Genomic DNA, 24,820 nt, shown 5'->3' on the forward strand with positions numbered 1-24,820 from the left:
TTCACCGTTGCTCTAGCGGTAAATAAGTTGATTGTTAGACCTGATGGAATTTTCAAATTGGAAATTATTCTTTTTGGTGTTTCGTTTCTACTGTCGTACAGGGTTCGTTAATCGAAGTTGTTAGTTGCGTTGTATTTGTTTACAAATTGAAAATAAGTTAAAATCTTAATCAAGTTAGCTAAATGGAACGTAAAAAATCAAAGAATATTTATTTATTTGTAATAATAAGCAGCAAAAGCAGATCGACAAAAGATGTTAAAGCAATTATTTATGTTAGGGATACCCAAGAAATTGGTTAAACTTATACGAATGACTCTGGAGGGTTCCAAAGCTATGATGAGAATAGATGGAGATATGACGCAGGCCTTTGATATTGAAAATGGAGTTAGACAAGGTGATGCTTTTTTAAGACAAGATGAACACTTTTTAATCTAACTTTGGAAGCTGTTGTTAGAAAACTGGATATAAACGGCTGCATTAATACAAGATCAATGCAAATATGCGCATATGCGGATGATGTTGCCATAATAAGCCGCTGTATTAAGCGAAAAAGATATAGAACTGAAACGAGAAGCTGCCACGTTTGGTCTATATATAAATAAAAGCAAAACTAAATATATATATATATATATATATATATATATATATATATATATATATATATATATATATATATATATATATATATATATGGAGTGCACAAAATCGAATCAACATGAGAATCTGAAGGTACACAACCATACCTACAACTTAACCCCCACTTTTCCCTACCTAGTCTGAATAATAAATGACAACAACATCAGTCAAGAAATACAAGCACGGATTCTTAGCGATAATAAGTGCTTTTATGCATCCAAAGACTTAATGAAACGTAAGTTACTGAATCGTGAGTCTAAGCTTAGAATCTACAAAACAGTAATTAGACCAGTGGTCACATATGGATGTGAAACGTAGACCCCCTCAACCACTAATGAAAATCAACTGAGAATATTTGAGAGCAAAATACTAAGGAAGATATTTGAACCAACCCAATGTAACGATGGTTCGTGGAAAATTAAAATGAACCACGAGCTAAATGAACTAATGCAAAGCGTAGATATTGTTAGATTTGTAAAGTCACAAAAACTAAACTGGCTTGGTCACCTAAAAAGAATGCCAGATAATCGAGCTGTAAAAGTAGTCCAGAGATGGAAGTAAACAGAACAAGGTGAAGGCCCCGTAAAAGATGGAAAGACAGGCAGTGGCGAAGGAAAGTATCCGGCAGGATAGAATGGAAGAACATTGTTAAGCAGGCCAAGACTCACAAATGGTTGTAGCGCCATTAAAAGAAGAAGAATAGTAAGCGGCTTTGGCAGGGTAGTCTGATATCTCTTGGGCTTGCAATATATAAAGAAGGTAATAAGGCTGGTGCTAGATTCAACTGCCTATTATTACCCCTGGTTCTACGCAAAGTACTTATTTTATTCAGACTTAGTCGACCTTGGTCCTGAAGATATTGTAAAAATATCTAGATATTCTAGATGTTCACCGGCATTGGTACGTCCAAGATTAACGCTGGTTTCGGAGTGAGACAGCCGACGCCGATTGTCTCCGAGTCGGTGTGCAAATAATCCTTAGTATTTAGGTAGGTCTAGCCAAAATGCACCTGCGCGCTGACAACCTGTACGCTGGTAGTCTAACTCCAGATGAACCTTACATTCTGATTTCAGGCACTTCACGTCGATGAGTATTGATTTGTATTCGGTTAAAGTATGATTCATGTTGGATATTAAGTAATTAATAACGAAGGTCCAGGTTAATCCTTTTATATAAGACAAGAAAGTAAAAGATTCTAACATAAATATTGTTGACGCGTTTTTGAGAAAAAATATTATCTGAAAAGCAAATTGAGCATAAAATTGTCACTAAGTAGCCAAATAGCTGCAGCCTGTTCTCTTGTAAATTCCAGGCTTAACTACCTAGCCAACGCTACATTGTAGGCGCGAAAAGCCAGCGGTCTGCACCGCGTTAAGTCAGACAGTCGTCGCTAAAATCTGAATCTGACCACAGTTTTTACCAGTCTTCATGTTGGAGGTAGCTTATGCGTGAAAGTCAGACTTTTCGGTCCGGCCACTATTTATTTGAAAATTTCACAATAATATTTGAAATTGTCAGGGCCACTTTCATAAAGATGAGGAAATTCTTCTGCAACAGAGAAGGCAGTAAAGGCCTGGACTCTCAAGCAGAACAATATAAAAAATATTGAAAGTTTCGAGATGTGGTGCTACCACATTTTGAAACTCAGAAATGATAGGAAAAGACTCAGAAATTTTGTCAACGATCAAACGAAGAAAACTCGAATATTTGGGTCACCTAATGAGAGGACATAAATACGCAATACTTCAAAATATAATGCAAGGAAAATAGAAGGAAAACGGAATCCAGGCCGTAGAAGAATGTCATGGTTGCGTAATTTGAGAGAGTGGTTTGGCTGTACCACTAATGAACTCTTTAGGTTCATATAGAGCATATATTTGCTACGATAAGAAACAGAATGTACTTACTTCTAGTTTTATTTTTTTTTATTTCGTCAGCTAGTATAGAAAGTACTTGAAATTTTGACCACGTCACCTATTACAACAATGCAACAGTACTAACGACAACACACGACAACTTCTAGAACCTATGCATAAAATATGACCTTGTGTATGATTGGAATGTTTTGTGGGAGACAGCTGTCTGTAACCTTGAAGAAACAATGAAAATTTACGGAAATATCCGGTTTAGAAAGTATTTTATGACTCTTATTCAATATGTAACTTAAGAGTTACGAGGGGCAATACAGGGTTAAGTTTCATCTTCTATAGAAGGTTGGAAATCATCATGACTATGCAGACCCTATTGACTGCCGCTCTAAATAGTTCTGCAAAACAACTTCCTCAAGAAATGACAAATAAACTCATTAATGATAGATACCTTCTTTTAATATAATCAACATGCTACATTTTTATCTGCATTGTCATTTTCTTACTTACAAACAAACAAATGTGACGTTGACATAAATCATAATTACACAATATTCAACCTGTACTAAGTACACACTTATATTTTACATGCTCTAAGGTGATCTCAGTTGTTGATTTGTGGTGAAACTAATTAACTACGACACTCTGTAGAAATCATGAAATCACGTTAAAAATATGCTTCATTAGAAATAAAGAGGCATTTTATACATAAAAATCGAATAACGCAAAAGTATTTTAAATATAGGACGCGGAAAAATATTTTTATCGTATTTTTAAAAGTGTTTATCAAATATAAACAACGATGAAACAGTAAAGAAGATAAAAAAAATTGAAACTGAAAACTTCATTGTTGATTTTCCGGTGCAGTAAGAGCCTCCTTCAAGTAATTCAGTAGACAAGAAAATTCCATCATCATCAAATACTACAAAAGCCGTTACACCATTAGCAAAAATACGACGCGTCATTGATACTCCGTCCCCGACGGGGACGAGGATGCCCTAGAGGAAGAGCAAAAAATGCAATTTCAAATCGCACGTCTGAAACAAAAAGAGCTCTCATCCATCTTCTCTAATGTAGTACATGTTTAAAAACATGAAGGGATATCGATCCCGATATACTCTCTTACTACTCCCAAAGGAGGAAACATGAAAGCACGGGAGTACAGAAAGAAAATTGTTTTGAAAAGTTGATTGGTTTATATCTACCTTTTTACAGGGTGGCGTGATCGCGGTGGTGTTCTTTATCGACAGAAAGTGGATTTTAAACAAAAAAAACAACGATAAACAAATTTTCTTTAAGATATCGGTCACAAGGGAAACATTTTGTATTGTTTGTAAATTCGCAAAACAGCTTAGCGTAAAAGCAAATGGTACACACACAACAGTTTGGCAATGAGTACGAATCGAATCTACAAGAAAATATATAAATATTAAGTATTTTACAAATAAAAAGCAAATATCTAGCACAGTTCTTGTATTAACTCTTGCCCAAATACTTTCGCTCTCAGAACATCTTCAGGGGCATTTCGTAAAAAAAATTTGGCTACCCAGCACATTAATGAATGTCACAAACATTTAAGTACACTTAACAAACAAATAATAAACACTAGCAAAAAGGACAAACAGTATAAAAATCGTTTAGGATGTTACATTATGGGTAATGGAAGGAGACAGAACATAACTTTACGGCTCAATCGCTATCGACAGTGAAACTTTACCAACATCCGAATCTACATATATAATTGTAATTGTGTCAAATTCACATATACCTATATATTTATATTTAAAAGATGGTTAAGACTACAATCCATTTAGTTCACATTTAATTTCAATCATTAAAGCTTCCGGCACATCTAAGAAATTTTGACCGGTGGCTACAGCGACTTCAGAGTGCCTTCAACGTACTTGCAGTACCAGAAGACAAAAGGGCTACATATCTTTTACACTACATGGGTCCAGAAAAATATGACATTCTTTATGATAATATTTCATCCCCAAAATCAGACGACCAGTCATTATGATGAACTGGTAAATACCATGAATAAATAGTGGAAATTTTTTTATTTTCACAAAGAAATCTACATGAAGGGGAAAGTGCCAATGAATATATTACAGCTTTACGTAGATAACCTACAACTTTAAAATTTGGGGATTATTTAAACATAGCAATCAATTCGTATTTGGTTTGAGGAACCAAAATATTCAAAGCAGACTTCTGGAATACAAGGACATTACAATTAAGAAAGCACTAGAAGTTGCCATCAGCATAGAAACATTAATCAGAGATGCAGCTTAATTACAGACAGCAAATACTAATTCTAATATCAAAAAAGTTTCTAGTGTCAATAATAAACAAGAACAAATACAACCTACAAATGGAAAAAGAAATGATATCCATAATGACCAAACTAGAAATATATTTTGTTTTAGATGCAGATCTTTACAAAGTATGTATGAAAAGTAAAAGTTCAACTCAGGTAAATCATGTGGAAGAAATTTTCAACATTCGTTCTGATCATGCATCTACAGAAAAAAATTTACAATTTTGATTGAAGTCAACAAGGTTGACTTCAATCTAAAAGGTTGACTATGCTTTAAGATAGATTCAGGTGCATCTGTTACATTATTAAATTTCATTAATTTTAAAACAGATTTTACCAATTTAAAATTACAAAATACAAATTTAAAGTTAGTTATATATTACAAAAATTCAAAAATGAAACTTGAATTGATACGTCAATTCGATATAATGTGCGATAATATCAGAATGATCTGAAGTTACAAATAACAAACTCACAAATTTGCTTACAAAATATGCAGTAGTTTTCCATGAAAGTATATGAAAAGTTTAAGGTTTACAAGCTGCATTAAAAGTTAAATCAAACACTTCACTTTTGCAATATTACGAAAAGTGGATCTTACGAAGCTAGAAAAATAAGTTATTTTAGAAAAACTTGATAGTTTTGAATACGCTATATCTATACTACCTACCAGTTATTAAAAGTAATGGTCAAGTAAGGATTTGTGGAGATTTTAAAAATACACTTAACAAGCATTTAGTGGTATAGAAATACCAGTTACCTACAATTAAAGCTTTATTTTCTATAATGACTAGTGAAGATAAGTTTACTAAGCTTAACTTACAACAGACATACCTACAAATGGAAGTACGCTCAGAAGATAAGAAGTACTTAACATTTAGTACACGCAGGGGGTTATATAGAAGTACAAGTCAATATATGTGATTTCCAGTGCACGTGAAATAAAGCAGAGGGAAATTGAAAACATTTTTAAAGACATCTCATTTGTGTCAATTTTCCTGGGCGACATAAAAATTACAGCATCTGACGAGTTACAATATTAAAGACTAGAATTAGTTCTCAGCAGACTTGCAATCTACAATATTAGAGTTATTCGTGACAAATGGCAATTTTTAGCAAAGTAAATTGAGTACTGTGGCTATAAAATTGATAAAAATGGTATACCTAAAACCAAAGAACAGATGGAAGCTATAAAAAAATATATTGTATTTCTTATTTTCAAATTATTACGCGGCGTAACGTTTTGGTGTTTCATGACTTTATTACCTAATATGAGGTCTTTCAATTGCATACGAGATAAAAAATCAACTTCCTGATTTTTTTTATCAAAATTAAATTGTTACCTATAGTACTTTCGGGTCAAGATGACCCACGTATTTAAACCGTTAAAAATTACCTGTGTACTTATGTTTAGTTGGCAGTATTTTATATATTTTCTAATAGATTGTCAGTCAGGTACGTCTATTAATAGAAACAAGTTTCTGCAAGCTAGAACTTGTAAAAATGTATAGTGTAGCTGGACTATGTCATTTAGAACGGCATGTCACGTAGAAGGAGTTGGACCGCATTCATTTACATTTCAAATTTCAGTTTATTTCTGCAGGTTGATAATGTCGCATCGAAGAACGCTAACCGAAGATGAGCTTCGCGAGCTCGCGAACGTATCAGAAGTGATGAGTGCATATCAGAAACAGAAAACAATACAAGTAGTGTAACTGTTCTGTAACATTTCCTTCAAAAGAGGGTGCACGAATTTTTTATATCAAAAATTCATTTGACGCACCCTTTTCTGACATAGTAAACCAAATTATAAATATGACCAACAGGGAAGGACATCGTGTTTTTGAAACCAACTGGAAAGACTTGAATAAAATTTGTTTTCAATCATACATTGGTCTTTTATTGTTAGCTGGAGTTTTAGGTCCTATGGCAAATCAACTAAAAGTTTATGGAATGAAGAAACGAGTCGTAGTGTATTTTATGCAACAATATCTCTGGAAGTATTTACTAAAATTTCGCAGGTTATACGTTTTGATAACAAGACTACTAGACAGGATAGAAGACGTAATGGTAAACTTGCTACATTGAAACGTAAAATTTGGAAAAAATGGGTAGAAAATCTACCAAAATTTGTTAACCCTGATAAAAATGTTACCGTCGAGGAGCAATTAGTTACCTTTAGAGGCCGCTGTCTCTTCAAACAGTACATTCCAACCAAACAAGCGAAATATAGCATAAAAATTTTGGCTTTATGTGATAGTAAAAGTTCGTATGCTCTAAAGACCACAATATTACTTGTGATAACTTTTTTACATCATACAATTTAGGACAACTTTTTCTAAAAAGAAAAAATACAATGCTGAAAACTGGAAGAAAAATAAGCCAGAGCTTTCAGCACAAATTGGGAATAAAGAAGTTCATAGTTCGTGTTTTTATTTCACGCAAAATACCACTGTTGTTCACTATATTCCTAAAAAGAATAAAAAGGTTATTCTAATGAGTACTATTTTAGATTGCAATTCCAGTAAGGGAGCAGTGGATACTCTAGATCAGCTTGTTGGTACATATATATGTAAGAGGAAGACAAATCGCTGACCTATGATTGTTTTTATAATATGCTGGACATTTCTGCCTGCAACGCATACGTTTTATGGACATCAATAAATCCCCAATGGAACACCAACAAACTTACAAAACAGCGAATTTTTCTTGAGGAATTAAAAAAAAACACTGGTGAAACCACTTATTCCTTTCAGTATAAAATTTACCAAGAACTAAAGTCTCACGAGAACTGGTAATAAGAACACGAACAGAAGCGAGTAGAGAAGATGGAAATTCTAGTGAACCGTTTATGGACAATCCAACTCCGCCTGCTAAACGAGTACGCTGTAAATTTTGCTCGAAAAATGATAACAAGACTAATATTTCATGTTGTATATGTCAAAAACATATTTGCAAAACCCAATTCTTTTTATTACTGTCCCAGTTATGAACTAAATTAAATTTTGTAAGTATTTGTTCCTAGGCTCTTTTGGGGAAAATACCTTTTATGTTTGTTAATAAGATTAAATTTGCATTAGCAACAAAAATTTTTGTTTAATTAACTATAATTGTTTATTAATAAAGTTTTGTTTAGCACAATAAGCCTATTTTATTTCGATTAAGGACCGTAAACCATAGTTGATTTTGTGGGACAAAAAATGTCAAAATGTTTTTACAGTAGTAAAAAAAATGATCTCCGCTAAATTGCTCCGATTGCTCTAATAGGTTGCATCGATTTTATATAAGTTCTTCCTTCTCTATAAGGATAAAATTCATAAAAATTAAGATGACTCCAAGCTCATAAAACACAATCAGGATAAAAATTTAAAATCTTTACTAAAAGAACATTAGATACTTCACATAAAAATAGGAGCAACGTTTGTAAAACATTATATGGAAACCTATAATCTGCTATTATTATTAAATCAATTTAAGTAAATTTTGATTTTACAATTGACAGCTTGTTCTTAATACGAAAGTGAACAATTAACGCAAATTCTCTAAGGCTTTCAACATCTTAAACAAAACAAGTTACGTTTAATATTTAAAAAATACCGCAAATTATCTTTTACAAAAAAAACGCAGAATATTACGATGATCGATTACAGATTCGCTTCTCTTAATGATGCTTAATTAATGTGGGGTACAAAAAATTCAAACATCAAACTACCTAATTGTGCCAGCTCCATTGAATATTTATGACCTGCTGAAGAAAGATCGCATATTCTGTAAACATCTCTTGTAATTCGTTCGTAGTTAGAGGGAGGCAGTAGCCTCATGAATTTTTGTAGCAAACTTAATCAACGTCAGGGAAGTTGGCTTCGTCAGTCTTCATTTAATTAGGAAGGTATACGATATTTGTGTTTTTCTTTATGGGGATGACAAAGGTATGGACTAATTAATATCTGTCCTTTCGAAGAGATAACTTTATTGATATAAAAAAATTGATAAATTTTCACGGAGTTATAAAAACTCTGAGTAAATTTACCGATTTATAAAATAACAACCAAATTAAAAGTCAACATTTCTGAAAAATATATATGATGTATGAGTAGCACGGATAAATGCCCGATCAAAATTAAGTTAGTAAAAGGGATTTAAAAAGCACAGGTTTATTTATATCACTGATTTAACAAGTCAGTAAGAAGATCTTAAGATTTAAAAAAAATTTTAAAATTTTCTGAGAAGAACCTGGAAAATCAAGCTATGTCCGAGAAAATAAACTATTTATAAACTATCAAGATTATACGTCCGAAAAACATGAAGAGCGAAATTATTTCAATAAACTAAAAAACTTATAAACAATGCCGCCATCGACATACTCTGCCACAAACCTACCTTCACTGGCTGAACAGGATGTATTTGTCTACTGGATTAAACAAAAAACAGGGAAAAATTAAAAATAAAATGCCAACGGACAAGGAAAATAAGTCCACCTCACAGTTTTTCCCATTCCATGTTCCGCAAACCCACTCATACAAACCGTTATCTCAATGCTCAGTCACATAATCACCCCCCGCCCAACTCAATTATGCAACACTCTTATTTCCCGATCCATAAGACAGCACCAACAATCGCAGGTCATCCGAAATCAATTCAATAAGGCAAACACTCTTATAAAACGGCTACAACAAAAATCAAATCAATAGAAGCATTCAAAAACATCTAAACCCCATTCCATCCAAAAAAGAGACTTTGCTACCGGATCAACCCAAAATCTTTCTACCTTTTATTAAAGGTGTTACTGACAAGATCGGTAGAACTCTTATCCCTTTAAACATCAAAACCATCTTCACTACTCACTCCAAGTTGTCCAATCTCATTAGATCCGTAAAAGACCAAATCCCCAATGAACACCATGGTGTATACGAAATACCTTGTTCCAGTTGCCTACGTTCATACATAGGACATACAAACCGACGAATCCATAACCGTATTTACGAACATTCTCTCTCAGTCAAACATTCCGATACTACTTCAGCCCTAGCCCAACATCATATTCAGACAGGCCACAAAATAGATTTCGAAAAATCAAAAACCATCGCTCCCATCTCCTATCCGCTCCTTAAAACCAAGAATCATTCATGAAGCCATCGAAGTTGAAAAACGGCCTAACAGCTTAAATACGCGCGATGACGCTAAACCACTACTGGCAACATGGCGACCGGTACTTCAGTGCCCCCCACCTCAACCCACACCGCTCATGCTACGTCATCTCAGACCACGTCAGTGTCGTCACTATACACTGAAGAGTAGGCAGATTGGGACGTCAGTGCCTTTTAACGGTTTTTGTATTTATACAACTAATACTGGTACGTCGCGAGTGAGGGGAGAAGGCAGATTGAGACCCCGAACTCGAACGGAACTGTATCTCTCTTGAAAATGGCTCCAAAATGGGTGCCCAAATTCATTCACGCTGCTTTTAAAACATACTTGTAAAAAGGCAGATCTAAGAGAGCATGGTATTAAATATAAATATAAAAAATCTCATTGCTAAAATAAAATTGGGCAGGACATATCGTTAGATTATTAGACAACCGATGGACAAAACGTATTGTCGGGTCTAGATCAAGACGAGAAGCACTACGACTACGGAGCAGAGGACGGCCACCAACTAGATGGACTGACGACCTAAAGCATGTAAGCAATAACTGGATGCAAGCTTCACAATACAGGGACAGATGGAAAGAGCTGAGGGAGACCTATGTCCAGAAGTGGAAACATACAAGTTGATGATAGTGATAATATTATGGTTATTTGATATTTTCTTAATTTCAGTCCTAAAGAGTGATTAAACATTTACGAAAACGTTAGGCCGTACAATTGATACACATTGACATTGACATTTTTGTTGCAGATTTCCCCAATATTTATAACTTAACTTTATTTATATTACTTTATATTTATAGCCATTGATTAATCCGATTTGGTATTACAGACATTATAAATTAAAAAATTAATAAAAAAAACTTACCCAAATGTAAGAGGACCGCAACCACCGAAAAGCACCCCTGCATGTTTTCCCTTATTTTATGCGGAGACCCCGCGTCCATCCGTAAACAGCTTTTTCTACAAAAGAGCCTTCCGCACCGAAAAGTCTGGAATTCCAAGTCACTGCATTATTAAAAATGGACCTGTGTCGGTCCAAGTGCAACCTATTTAATAAAATATTCACTTTACCAACGAACTGCCGCTGGTTTGTTTATTTATAGGTTTTTCTTGGAAATTCTCTCTGCTGGATGCGATGTAGGTATTTGGTGCAGAGGTCGATGGGTTCCTGAAAAATAAAGTTCGAATTACTTTACTGTGTAGTCTTTTTAATGAAAATAAGTGAGGGTGGAAAGTTTCCAGCTAGTAACTTTTTTATTTAAGTATAAGATTCAGTTTTCACCGATGTACAGCAATCTTTAGATATAGTGATTCATTGATCACAGACTGTTTTTTTAGTTTAGAAGTGTTATACTAATTTCAATATTTGTTTTAAATTTAAATTATATAAGCGGGTCGAAGCCTTTCTTCATTCCTTATTTAGTATTGTCGTGATATTGATATTGTCGGATCTGAAATTTCTTTTTTATAAGTCTTGTTAAATTAGCATTAATTTTCACTCAACTTCAGATTACTTAAATTCCAAATTAATTATAAATCTTAATTGGAGAAAGTTCAGATTATTGTTTATATTAAAATAGAACACAATGAATATTTCAAGTTATAAAAATTTTTATCCGTCACCTAGTCCTACCCTCCGAATATACGGCACTTGATGATTTACTTTTATACCGCGAAGACCCATTTATAGATAAAGATCAGTCTCTTGATATCGCCGAACCAGTTTCTGGATTTGGGATGATAATTTATGGATCCATTCAAAGTTTAAAATTTCCAGGAGCCGTGGCTCGTGACTGGCAAATTTAATTTCGGTCTGAACGCTAACCAAGAGTTTGCTTTTTATCCAATCAACGGGAAATATAATACTTTGAGTGCTGTAAGAGCTCGTTACGGGGCTAATAATATTGTCGAACACAATTCCCTGTTTTAATGCAACTCGAAATTTTACATTTAGTGGAACAGTGTCGCCGACAAAGTCGCAATTAAAAAGTACGTTGTTAGAGTATCAAGTTCTATGGGAAAAATATAAAAGCGTTCTTACAATATTAAATATTAAACAGAATAATTATTAGTCCAGTCGTCATAGATTTGACTTCTAAAAATGAGATGAACAAGCAGAATTTTGGTGAGAATACCAATTTTTTGACCAAAAAAAAGCAAAGAAGCAATTTACCAAAAATCTGTATGCCGTAAAAAACGTGTCAAATAAAAAATGTAGCTGATGTAATGCTAAAGCTTAAACAAAAATATTTATCAGCACTTTTTTGTATATTAAACCGTTCTTTCGAAAACAACGCTTAAAGCGACTGACGATTTTGAATGTCAGTTCTTTCCGCGAAATCAATTTTAAATAAAATTTATCAAATATTTGTGTCAAATCAGAGTGACTATTCCACAGAAAATTAAATGAGATTTAAATGGAAGAGTGCATCTTTCGTATGCAATTTTTTGTATTTTTCCGCACATGAAGTCAGTCTATATAAATATGTTAAATAAATAAAAGTAATTGTTGCCATTTTTTAAGATCCTCATCATCACGTATAAATATGAAGCATTTAAAAAATGCCTAAAAAACGCTGAATTTAAAGTTTCAGGTTACAAACGATCGCAAGTCATGAGAAATGCTTCAACGAAGACGGTATTACATGGAATTTGTAGCTGAAGTTGTGTAGAGAATCAGTTTTAAACGTTTTAGATCATTTGTAATGTGAAAGTTAAAATTCAGTCTTTTTAGGTATAATTCAAAAACCTCACATTTGTTACCAAAACTCAAAACTGAACATGTATGTCATAGGTTTTAAAGATTGGGCTCCAACAATAAAAATTCCAAAGGGACGGGTTAAAAAAAGTTACAGATTTTATTGATTTCATGAGAATCGTAGAAAAATGGCAAAAATCTTTATTTAATACGTTTATAGAAACTGGCTGTACGGAAAAACGCAAAAATTGCATACGTAAGTTTTACTCTTTACCTTTGTTACGAATATTGATTTTTGTCGATAAGACACTCTGATCAAAAAATATCGAATTTTTTCAGTCGAGTTGATACAATTTTTATTTAAAATTGGTTTCGCCCTCTTTACTGACATTTAAAATCGCTTCAAGCTGAGAGAACGTTTTATTCTACATAAAAAATGCAAATACTTTTGATAAAAATTGTTTTAGCTACATTTTATATTTAAACCATTTTTTTCTACTGTGCTCAGATTCTTATTAAATCGACTTTTTCCGTTTTTCATCTTACAAGACTCGGTTTTAGAGGGAAACCGGAAATTAAAGTGGTAAACTTGTTTGCATAGTTTTTCGGGTTCTAAAATAAATAATTCTCAGCAAAACTCAGCTTATTCGTATAATTTCTAGAGGTTTAATGGCATTTTTGTCTCTGAAGACTAGAGTATAAATAAAGTATTAAATATTCAAATAAAAATCTTGAAAATATCCACGTTAATACTTAACCTCACCACCAGATAGCACCACTATCAAGTAAAATAATCTATCGTGTACTAAACGTGTAGTACACGTAAATCGTGTAGTAGTATCGTGTCTAAATAGCGCACTCGTAAGACTATACTTGAGTAGTATTTGACGCTGTTTACAAACTATTCAAAGTACGTAGGCCAAGTCTGTCTCATCGGCCATCAAGCTGATGGCCACCGCTTTTTGATATTCACTAGATGTGATCTACAATGACTTCTTAAATAAGGGGAAAACTGTTACAGGGCTAAGAAAAGAGTGCTTTTTCACCATAGTCACACCGGCTCACAACTCCGCCATCGTTACGGCCTAATTGATCGAATTTGACTACAAACTGCTGCCCCATCCACCGTATTCTCCAGATTTGACCCCGTGCGGCTTCTTTTTATTTCCAAACTTGAAAAGTCCCTCTCTGGCCAGAAATATAAGTAAAGAAGTAAAATAAAGAAGTTAAAGTGTTGTTTCCTCAACTGTATTCAGTTAAAATAAGATAATGTTAAGAAATAAATTTCCAACATATTTGTAAGTACAACATGCAGTACTTTATCAGACTGTCCTCCCTAAACATATAATAGAGTAGTTGTGTTAATAGGTCCTTTATATTTATAGTGAATTTAGTGGGACGTTAAAATAAAATTTGATATATGATTGTATAAAAAGTGAAAAAGTTATTCAGTTAATTAAGTCAGTATGTAATAGATAAGTTGTATGGATATAAAGTCAAAAGCGTTAATTTCAGCAACAACTGATAACTTTGTGTAGTTAATAAATAAAATTGTGCAAATAATATTTAATAATACAGTACAAAACAAACAGTACTGTACTTGTAATTATTTTGTTGTTTTAAGAAATGCATATTATTGAGACTTTATTACATGTTCTAAATGTACTTCCCCTCGCTCACGACGGACTGTATACCGATGTACCAAGTTTCTCGTCATGTTATGTAATAATGGTTGTCCCAGGTTCGCGAAGAAGGCTCTAACGGCATCCTTTAATTCATCAATGGTGTGTGGTGCCCTTTTAAAAACGGCAGATTTAACCATTCCCCAAATATATGCGTCTGGAAACTTGAGGTCTGGATAATGTAAAGGAAAACAAAGTCAGTAGATCGTGAAATGAATATGCTTAAAAAAAGATGTCCCTAAATAAATTGACAAATTGCGATAGTAGTATGACAAGTTGCCCCGTCCTGCTGGAAAAATTGGTCTCGAAATGCAAAATTACGTGCACGACAGAATGAACGTAGATCAAAGATAAAACGTGTTAAAATTTGTATGTAGTTTTGTTATTAAAGTACGGATTAATTATTTCCTGTCCCGAAACTACACACCAGACACTCACTTTCGCACTGGTACATGGCACATGTAAAGGAACTTCTTGCACTTTATCTGGTCTGGCAAAGCCCAGAAATCGATTTATGCGACGATTTACATGGCACGACAAATAAAATTGTCTGAAAACCCTACTTTTGCGCAATATTTTACTCTACTGCGATAATCCCTAGGATGTAATTGTTTATGTACCTGAATCACATATGAAAACGCACACAGCTCCTTCAGGATTCTTTAAACGGAAGTTCTTTTTAAGCCAAGATGCAATACTGTCCTTAACTGGCTGGCTTTCGAATTTTCCACCAAGATTCAGTCAAAAACACGTTCATGATTATTGTTTTTGTTAACTGTACTGGGACGACTCGAGTTTTCTTTTGGTTTGCACAATACATTACCCGTACTTCTAAACTTTTTAATAATCTTTATAATTACAGCATTACTTGGAAAACGTTTATTAAACCGTTGTGTGAATTGATCACACATGTATCACAGACTTGCATCATTAGACCAGTCTGGTTAAAAAAAAAGGTGGAAAAATGTTTCGCAGATATCTGAAGCTTTTAAGACATAGGTGGGGGATACTAGATGATGAATAGATGAAAAGATACTCCTAGTTTTACCTTGCGTTTTTTTAAGCAATAATTTATAGTCACAATTTGATTTTTTGTCTATAAATTTTTTCCCTTATATTTTAAATAAACAATATTTGTCATTTTTTTTACGTCAAGAATATCTTTATTTTCCCGTTTTTTTAATTAAAATTGATAAATAATTTAAGGAGATATTTGCAAAAAAGCAGTTTTTTTGCACTAATTTATAAATTTTATTAATTTTTTTATTAACAAAACAAAATGCTATTAATACATTTAAACGTCAAGGAATTACCATCTTTTATATTTGTGCGAAATTTCCCTCCGATCAGTCAAATATTTTATAAGTTATTTAATTTGTTTTTCAGTGAGGCTAATTATTTAAACTATTGAGCTTGCCATATGCATGATGCTAGACACATTCAGCAAATTTCATAGGATTCCTTAAGACTTAGACTATCTCATGCATATTGAGTTTTTATTGAAATTATGTACAAAATAAACGTTTGAAAAAGGGGTATGTTTTTTACTTATAAACAATTGTAATAACTTCTATATTTTTCAAGCTACAGACTTGTACGTACAACCATTGGATAGCTGGTAAAAAAGCTCACATTAAAAAATAAAAAATCTTCTATGACCAATAGGAACGAAGTTAGTGACTATTTTTTAAAAAATCATATCTCCATTGTTTATAAAAATTAAGAAGTAAAATTTTGCACAAATTTTGCATGAAAATCTAAACTTTATATTGAAACTTGTAGCTATAAAATTTAACTAATTTTTCGAAACGACGGTACTTTCGAAAGATCGACATAGGAAAGTGGAGAGGATATCTGTATCAGCTCCGTTTTTTTTTTCGGCATCGGAACTTCAAATTGCAACACGTAGGAAAAATTTACATTATCTCGGCTTCCTTTGCAGCTGCACGCCTCTTTTTTTTATTCTGGGGTAGCTCGTCGAAATATAAATAACTACATAGTTTTCACTGGCCGAAAACTCGGAAAAATTGAGTCCATTTGAAATTCACCCTAATTAAATTTCAGGTAATTTTTTACACATTATATTATTATATTCCTTATATTAATTATAATTGTTTGTATTTTTATAATTAACAATATTGATTTTTATTCTTTTTTTCTTACAAATATGATATAAAATATTAATCTAATCTGCCTTACTGCTTTGATAAAATAAGTCGATTTTTTCATCACTTGCCTTATTAAATTTTGAAATGTTTATTGAACTTTACTTTTTTTATTTTCTTTACATACAGTGGTTTAAAAGTTAAAATTTGGAACATTTATTCGACTTCTCTGTCAGGTCTGAACCTTTTTGTTGCAGGTTGTTTGTCTTCACTTATTAACTCAGTCTTTCCATACATTAACATATTAATGGGCGATCTTAATGCCAAGGTGGGTCAAGGTAAGGTAGGAGAACAAGTAGGAAAATATGGGCTTGGAAACAGAAATGACAGAGGAGATCGATTGATTCAATTTTGCCAAAGTGAAGACTTCGTAATAACAAATACCTTTTTCAAATTACCTCCTCGACGGTCATATACATGGACATCTCCACAACATACCAAAGAAAAAATAGTGGGAAATCAAATAGACTACATTATGATAGCAAGGAGGTATCATAATGCTGTTAAATGTACTAAGACGTACCCAGGAGCTGATATAGGCTCAGTCATAACCCGGTAGTTACTGTGATAGAGGCGAGACCAAAAAAGATTAGAAGACCACACAGAAAGGCACTAGATTTAAATAAACTTAGAAACAAAAATATACGACAAGAAACAGGAGAAGAAATAAATGAAAACCTCCGTTCAGTGCAGCAACCAATTAACGATACAAACAACGTTAATCAAAAATTAAAGTACATAAATACAGCTATACAAACAGCAGGAAAGAAACATCTTACAAAAACAACAACAAAGAATAAGGGGTGGATGACACAAGATATACTAGACTTGATGGAACAAAGAAGAAAGATGAAAAATTACCCAGACAAATACAAAGAAATAAAGAAACACATAAAAAAGAGAATAAAAGAAGCCAAAGAGGAGTGGATTAAAGAACAATGTAAAAAAATGGAAACCTATGAGAAAAAGTACGATGCGTTCAATATGCACAAAAAAGTAAAAGAGATAACAGGAAGCATAAAGAAATGCCAAATAGGTAAACTTAAAGACAAAGATGGAAATCTTATTGTAGATCTAGAGAATAAAATAAAAATATGGACAGAATACCTGAATGAATTATTTGAAGACGATAGAAACAACTTAACTCAGATAATCAATGCAACTGGGCCAGACATATTGAAAGAAGAAGTAGAATACGCAATAAGAAACGCTAAACGGAGAAGCAAATGGACTTGATGAAATTCCTACAGAACTGTTAAAGCTTTTGAATGATAAATCCGTAACCATAATATTAAATTTTGCAGCGAGGAGCTAAAACAGTTTCCCCTCCACTTTCCTATGTCGATCTTTCGAAAGTAACTTCGTTTCGAAAGGTTTTAAGTTTCGAAAAATTGGATGAAGTTTATAGCTATAAAATTCAATATAAAGTTTAGATTTTCATTCAAAATTTGTGCAAATTTTACTTCTTAATGTTTATAAACAATGGAGATATAATTAACAAAAAATTGTCGCTAACTTCGTTCCTATTGTTCATAGAAGGTTTATTTTTTTTGTTTAATGTGAGGTTTTTTACCAGCTATCTAATGGTTGTACGTACAAGTCGGTAGCTTGAAAAATATAGAAGTTATTACAATTGTTTATAAGTAAAAAACATACCCCTTTTTCAAACGTTTATTTTGTAAATAATTTCGATGAAAACTCAATATTCATTTAACTTCTGAGATAGTTAAGTCTTATAGAATCCTATGAAATTTGTTAAATATGTCTAGCATCATTCATAGGGCAAGTTCAATGGTTTAAATAATTAGTCCCAGGGATAAACAAATTGAATAAGTTTTAAACTATTTGACCGATTGGGGGAAATTTCGCACAAATTTAAAGGACGGTAATTACTCAATGTTGAAATGTATTAATAACATTTTATTTTGTTAATAAAAAAATTAATTAAATTTATAAATTAGTGCAAAAAACTGCTTTTTTGCAAATATCTCCGTAAATTATTTATCAATTTTAATTAAAAAAACGGGAAAATAAAGATATTCCTGATATAAAAAAATGGTATAAATATTGTTTATTTAAATTATAACGGAAAAAACTTATAGATAAAAAATCAAATTCTGACCATAAATTATTGTTTAAAAAACACGCAAGGTAAAAATAGGAGTATCTTTTTATCTATTTGTCATCTAGTAACCCCCACCTATGTCTTAAAAGCTTCAAATATCTGCGAAACATTTTGCCGTGAAATCGATGATTTTTGTATAACCAGACTGGGCTACATTACGTCGGCCGATTTCGTATGAGCTAAAATAATGCTCTACGAGAAACACTTTGTTCTCTGTACTGATTTTTAACCACCATTTTTAACAATTAGGCCTTACTAATTAATTGTTTAAGGATTACTTAACATGTTTATAATAGTTAATTTGGGTATAAAAAAGAGCAAAAGGAGACACCCATGTTTCAATTTTAGTACTGTTTATTTCGAGCTATACTATATTTTCATTTTTTGTAGTTTATTTAAATAAACAATGTGTAGAAATATAGTAATACCTGTTTAAACAATATGAGTACAATAGATGGGAAATAACACACCAATTATCTTCAGCAATATTTACTAAATAAATCATTGTGTTATTTAAAATCCGTAAACAGTTTACAAACCCGTCCAGTTCGGCCCTGGACCGCACACTCCAAAAATAAATTATCAACTTTGTTTTATATCTGCTGATACTTTCTCCAGATTACATGATGTATGTTTTCCAATGCATAAAATTATATTACTTTTATTGGGTCAATGGAGTATTCGAAATGGGAGTTGCGAATTTGCGGCGCTTTTGGAACGAGAGCCGATTTGATAAGAAACTTCTTCGGGGTCATCAACGAGAAGGAGTCAACAGGCATGTTTATGGGAATGGGCCTTTGAGATACCTATTAAGTTGTAATGTTATTGGCGTTTTTTCTAAGCCAGAAAAAGAATAAAAGGTTAAAACAAATCTCGCAAAAAAAATATGACAAAAAACATAAAATATATAATCAGAAAAACGATAAAGGCAACCATAAATACGTATTTTTTGTGAGTATGGCGCAGCCATGTTAGGATAGGTAAGCTGCACTTTGAAATGGATCACTACATGAGGAACAAAATAAATTAGAGAGAACTATAGACCCATTAGCCTATTATAAGTCTTATATAAGCTGTTTATGAAGATAATTACATTGCGACTAACAAACAAATTAAATAATTATCAACGTTAGGAACAGGTAGTATTTAAAAAAAGGTTATAGCAGCATAGATCATATACAAGTAATAATAATAATAAATAAATCAAACGAATATAATATAACACTTTAAATAGCTATGGTGTTATGGCTTCTTTTAACAATAAAAATAGGCAAAGGTAATAATAAAATCTAATATGTCTAGTTACCGCAAAAGAAACAAATATCAATATGAAATAATACACTCACGTAAAAGTTTGTTGACATTCTAAGAAACGGATCTGATACAGGCGAAAACAGGTGCACATGTATCGAAAAGGAATGAAGGTTGATGCTCTTTGATGAAAGTGTCTTTATTTCTCGTCTGCAATAATCAGATGGTAGAAAAGGCCGGAACCTTACGGCGGAGCGTCGGTAATAAAAAGGGATCTCCAGTGAAACTCTATTTACGAAAAAAGGATCTCTTTATATTTAAATTAATTAAAAAACAGAGAATGATCACCTTATCACATCATAATATGTGAATTCTCGATCACACCTAAAATATATTAACGTCATAGTGCATTTCAACAGACAACTAACTAACTTTTGGCCAGAGCTAATTAGTTTTTTGGAGAGGGATAAATAGTTTTATGGTATTAGTTTCAATGAGGATATCTTACCACTTTTAACTTTAATTATAACCCAAAATATAAAATAATAAGATAAATAGATAAAATTTTGGTCAAAAAGAGTTGGTCAACGGGAAAAACCTAGAAATAAAAGTAGAACTATTTAAAGCTATCTATACTACGGGAATCATCCCTAGAGAAATGTTGATATCAGCATTTGTGTGTTTACCAAAGAAAGTGAATGCCAAAGAGTGCAGTGACTATCGAACCATAAGCTTAATTTCACATACCTTGAAAATTCTGTTGAAAATTATCCACGCCAGAATTCACACTAAACTGGAGCTGGATATTAGTGACACACAATATGGGTTCCGCAATGGTATGGGTACCAGAGAGGCACTATTCTCCTTCAACGTGCTGCCGCAGAGATGTTTGGATGTTAACCGTCCTCTTTACGTCTGTTTTATAGACTACAATAAAGCGTTTGATAAAGTAAAACATCTGAAGAAATGGAAATAAAAAGAGGAGTCAGGCAAGGCTGCATACTATCACTTCTATTATTTAACGCTTATTCTGAAGAGGTAATTCGAGAAACTTTGGAAGATGAATCAGTCGGCATAAGAGTAAATTGAGTCTTAGTTAAAAACATTAGATATGCAGATGATACAGTAATAATAGCCGGTAGTTTACAAGACCTGGAAAGACTCATAAGTAAAATAGTAATGTGTAGTAGGGAATACGGACTCTCGCTCAATATCAAAAAGACAAAGTTTATGAAAATTTGTAAAAACAACCATAATACTAACGAAATCTTGACAGTAGAAGGCCAGCAGATCGAAAGAGTAAAAAAGTAAACTTACTTAGGAACACTTATAACAGAAAATAATGACTACACTGCAGAAATCAAAGTCAGAATCGAAAAAGCACGTCCTAATTTTATGAAAATGGAAAAGCTCCTATGTGGTAAAGATTTAACATTAGCTCTTAAAGTACGCCTAACAAAATTTTACGTATACAGTGTACTATACTATAGAGTGGAATCATGGACTTTAAATCTAGAAACAATGAGACGACTTAACGCCTTTGAAATGTGGACCTATAGAAGAATTATGAGGGTTTCCTGAGTAGATAGAGTTAGGAACAATGAAGTACTGAGAATAGGTAAAGAGAAGGAAGTTGAACTTACAATTAAAGAAAGAAAGCTACAGTATCTCGGACATGTGATACGGGGCGAGAATTATGGCATCCTGTGACTCATAATGCAAGGAAAGATAGATGGCAGAAGAAGCATCGGAAGAAGACGAATTTCATGGCTCAAGAACCTGAGAGAATGGTTTTAATGCAGCTCAAAACAACTATTTAGAGCTACTGCCTCAAAAATTAAAATAGCTATGATGATTGCCAATCACCGTAGCGGAGATGGCACCTGAAGAAGAAGAAGATAAAATTTTAAGAGTGGCTATGTAAGTTTGACACTTAAATGAAGTAGTTTAAATAAGGAAAGGAATACGTGTACGTTCGTGGGAATACTTATATGTGTTCAGAGGGATGAAAAATTAATTTCTAGACAGAGGTAACTCGAAAGTTCCGTTTTGTTCAATGTTTTAAATTTATGAAAATTAAAACGTTATAATTTAAATAAAATGTATTGGGGATTATGAATAAAAATGAGAATTTAGTTTATACTCCCAACTTTCTAGTAAATACTCCACGTGGTATGAATAAAAAACAGAAGTAGATACTCGGCTTAAGTAGATACTCTTATGTATAATTTGTTGTGAAAATGTTCTTATTTTTAAAATGAATAAAAACATCTTTATGCTCTTTAGCATGAGAACCTACTTCATAAAGTTGGAGTCTAATAGTTACCAGACTTCAGTTTCATCGTGGCAAAGCTGTGACTGAGTCCCTGTTTAATTTGTGTCCAAAAAAATATTATACGTGTGATCGTGAGTTTAAAGTATTATATCGATTTAATGAAAAAAATATTAAGTGGCTTACAAATAACTTTTCGAGTGAATAATTGGAAGAAACAAGGGGTGGTGCTATATGTAACTTCCATAAAATAGAAATATTTTTAACATATGTAGGTCATCCGAGGTTTCAAACACGAGTGGGAGAAGATATTTTTGTTCACCAAACTACTGTGTCTAAGCTTGTGACGCAAGTTGCTGACCAGATAATAGAAAAATGCATACGTTGGATAACATTTTCTCATATTCCGGCGGATATAATAAAAGCTAAAGAAAGATGGCAAACAAAGTACACTTTTCCGTATGCTGTGGGCGGGATTGATTGCACCCACATAAACATAATAAGACCACCTCTTTATGGAGATGAATATATCAATCGCAAAGGATATCACAGTATCAACGTTCAAGCCACTTGCAATGCAGATGAGAGGTTTACAAGTCTAGACGCATTATGGCCAGGACCTGTTCATGATTCACGGATAGGCAGCAACTGGCAAATTTGTAACATTGTTAAAAATCAGTTTAGGAGGTCAAATATAATAATTTTAGTAGATGAAGGTTATGGTACCCTTTATAAATCCAAACACTCCTGCAGAACTTCCTTATAATATTATTTACAAAGGAGCGTGTAATAATTGAAATATGTTTTGAACAACTAAAACAAGTAGACAGTCTTCTTCAAGCATCAGCAAAAAGCCTTATTACCTGACTTAACAATGGCAAGTATATTGTAGTGCAAATAGCTGTATTTGTATCTTCGTTACTTTGTATTAAAATTCGTTCAAATATTTAATAAAATTAAACCGTATAAAACATTTTAAAAAATATTTAAATCCAGTTTTTTTATTCTTTTATAATAAGTCGATTTCAGGAATTGCTGTCGAGAAGCAAGAGCTTCAATAAATACATTTCCGGATCATTTGAATTCGTATCCTGAACTCAGTTGAAGTTTTGTAATTCCCAGAAAAGATAAATTTTTAAATTTAAGTATCTATTTCTGTCCGTAGAAGTTGTCAATAATTTTAAATATCGAATAGTAAAATATTTATATAAAGTTGTTCAACATTGGCAGAATATTTTATTTGGTGGTTTTTTTAATGCATTTGCATTTTGTTTCAGAAGTTAATATATTCTTTCAGAACTTACTTCTTATTTTAAAAGGGCTTTTATATATTTCTCGCCCGTTTCATCTTCTTAAGGAGCGTAATAAACTTCTTAGTTGTTTCACATTATTAGATTCACATAAGAGATTAAAGTGTTTGCAATGTTTTATAAAGTTTAATCATTGTGTCGTTTGTTGTCCTTTAATCACCTGTGAATTGCTCTAATCCAAAAACCAAGCGTGTGTGTCAATTTTCAAATTTTGTCGTTTAATAATTTTTGCAACAGAGTATCTATTAAATTAGCTTTACACCATAATTATTTGTCAGTTTAACAAGTTTTAGAATACCATGGCTTTAGTAACGTTTTTTATGTTTTTTGTTAGTTTGTTCGAACCATGTCTTTAAGATATTCCAACCTTTCTCTTCCTAAATTCTTGTTTTTTTGTGAATTCTCCTTTTTTTTTTGTAGTATCAGCTTTAGTTTCAACTGATTTTGGAAACATTCTCCCTTCGGGCATTCTAGCTATATGCCTTACCTCAATCTGTAAACTTTTTTACATGTTGGTATTTTGGCTTATGAGTGGCCTCTCATTAATGGAAGATTAGTGATTACTCTGACAAATTTTGGCTGTGTGTTGCTGCTGGTTTTAATTTTTCGAAGCGTAGAGTAATCATCCATTTTCTCATATTTCTCATTTAGAATCGTTTTTCTTTAATATTATCTTCTTTAATCGATTATTAATTAAAATTTTCGTATACCAATGCAGGTAACTCATTGGTCTTATTTTTGTCATTGATAAGAGTTCTATTGTTTTATATAAATTCTTACTACATAACTTTTTTCTACAACGTCTTTATATTCTTTTTACGAAATGTCTGTTCTAAAGCACATTTTCGTCTTCTTGGTCGATCTTAAAGCTTTAGTCAAATTTGTTAAGTGTTGAAAGCCAGCTATTTCGCCGACTTTTAAAGAATCGTTCAGAAGATTAAATCCCTGTCGGCATAAAATTCCCCACTATTCGAGCAAGTCTTTCACTATATTGATTCAAATTTTTAATAAGTTGCCTGTGTGAGTCCATTTCAAATTACATATTCTCCACATTGCTGTATGGTATGGAGAGCTAGACCCTTACAGAGACATTAATAAAAAAATTAGAGGCCTTTGAAATGTGGCTTTATCGACGAGTATTGCGGATAAGTTGGGTTGATCGAATAAGAAATGAAATAGTTTTATATCGAATGAAAAAGAGCACAGAAATAACAAAAACGATAAAAATTTCGGTCATGTAATGAGACATCCAGAGAGGTATAACCTTCTACACCTCATAATACAGGGTAAGATCGCCGGAAGGAAAAGCCCAGACCCACGAAGAACATCCTGGCTGCGAAAT

The 24,820-nt window shown here is 32.6% G+C and overlaps 1 protein-coding gene across 1 annotated transcript in view; it reads right to left on the minus strand.

The window, feature by feature from the left end:
• The window catches only part of LOC140448794 (uncharacterized), an 853,042-nt gene that overhangs the window by 409,086 nt on the left and 419,136 nt on the right, over nucleotides 1–24,820 (minus strand). The window contains exon 4 of the mRNA XM_072541909.1: nucleotides 10,841–11,143. Within this exon, the coding sequence (XP_072398010.1) occupies nucleotides 10,841–10,919 (79 nt within the window). The 5' untranslated portion in view covers nucleotides 10,920–11,143. The remainder of the gene's footprint in view (nucleotides 1–10,840; nucleotides 11,144–24,820) is intronic.

The sequence above is a fragment of the Diabrotica undecimpunctata genome, chromosome 8, assembly GCF_040954645.1.
Source record: "Diabrotica undecimpunctata isolate CICGRU chromosome 8, icDiaUnde3, whole genome shotgun sequence".
Taxonomy (NCBI): Eukaryota; Metazoa; Arthropoda; class Insecta; order Coleoptera; family Chrysomelidae; genus Diabrotica; species Diabrotica undecimpunctata.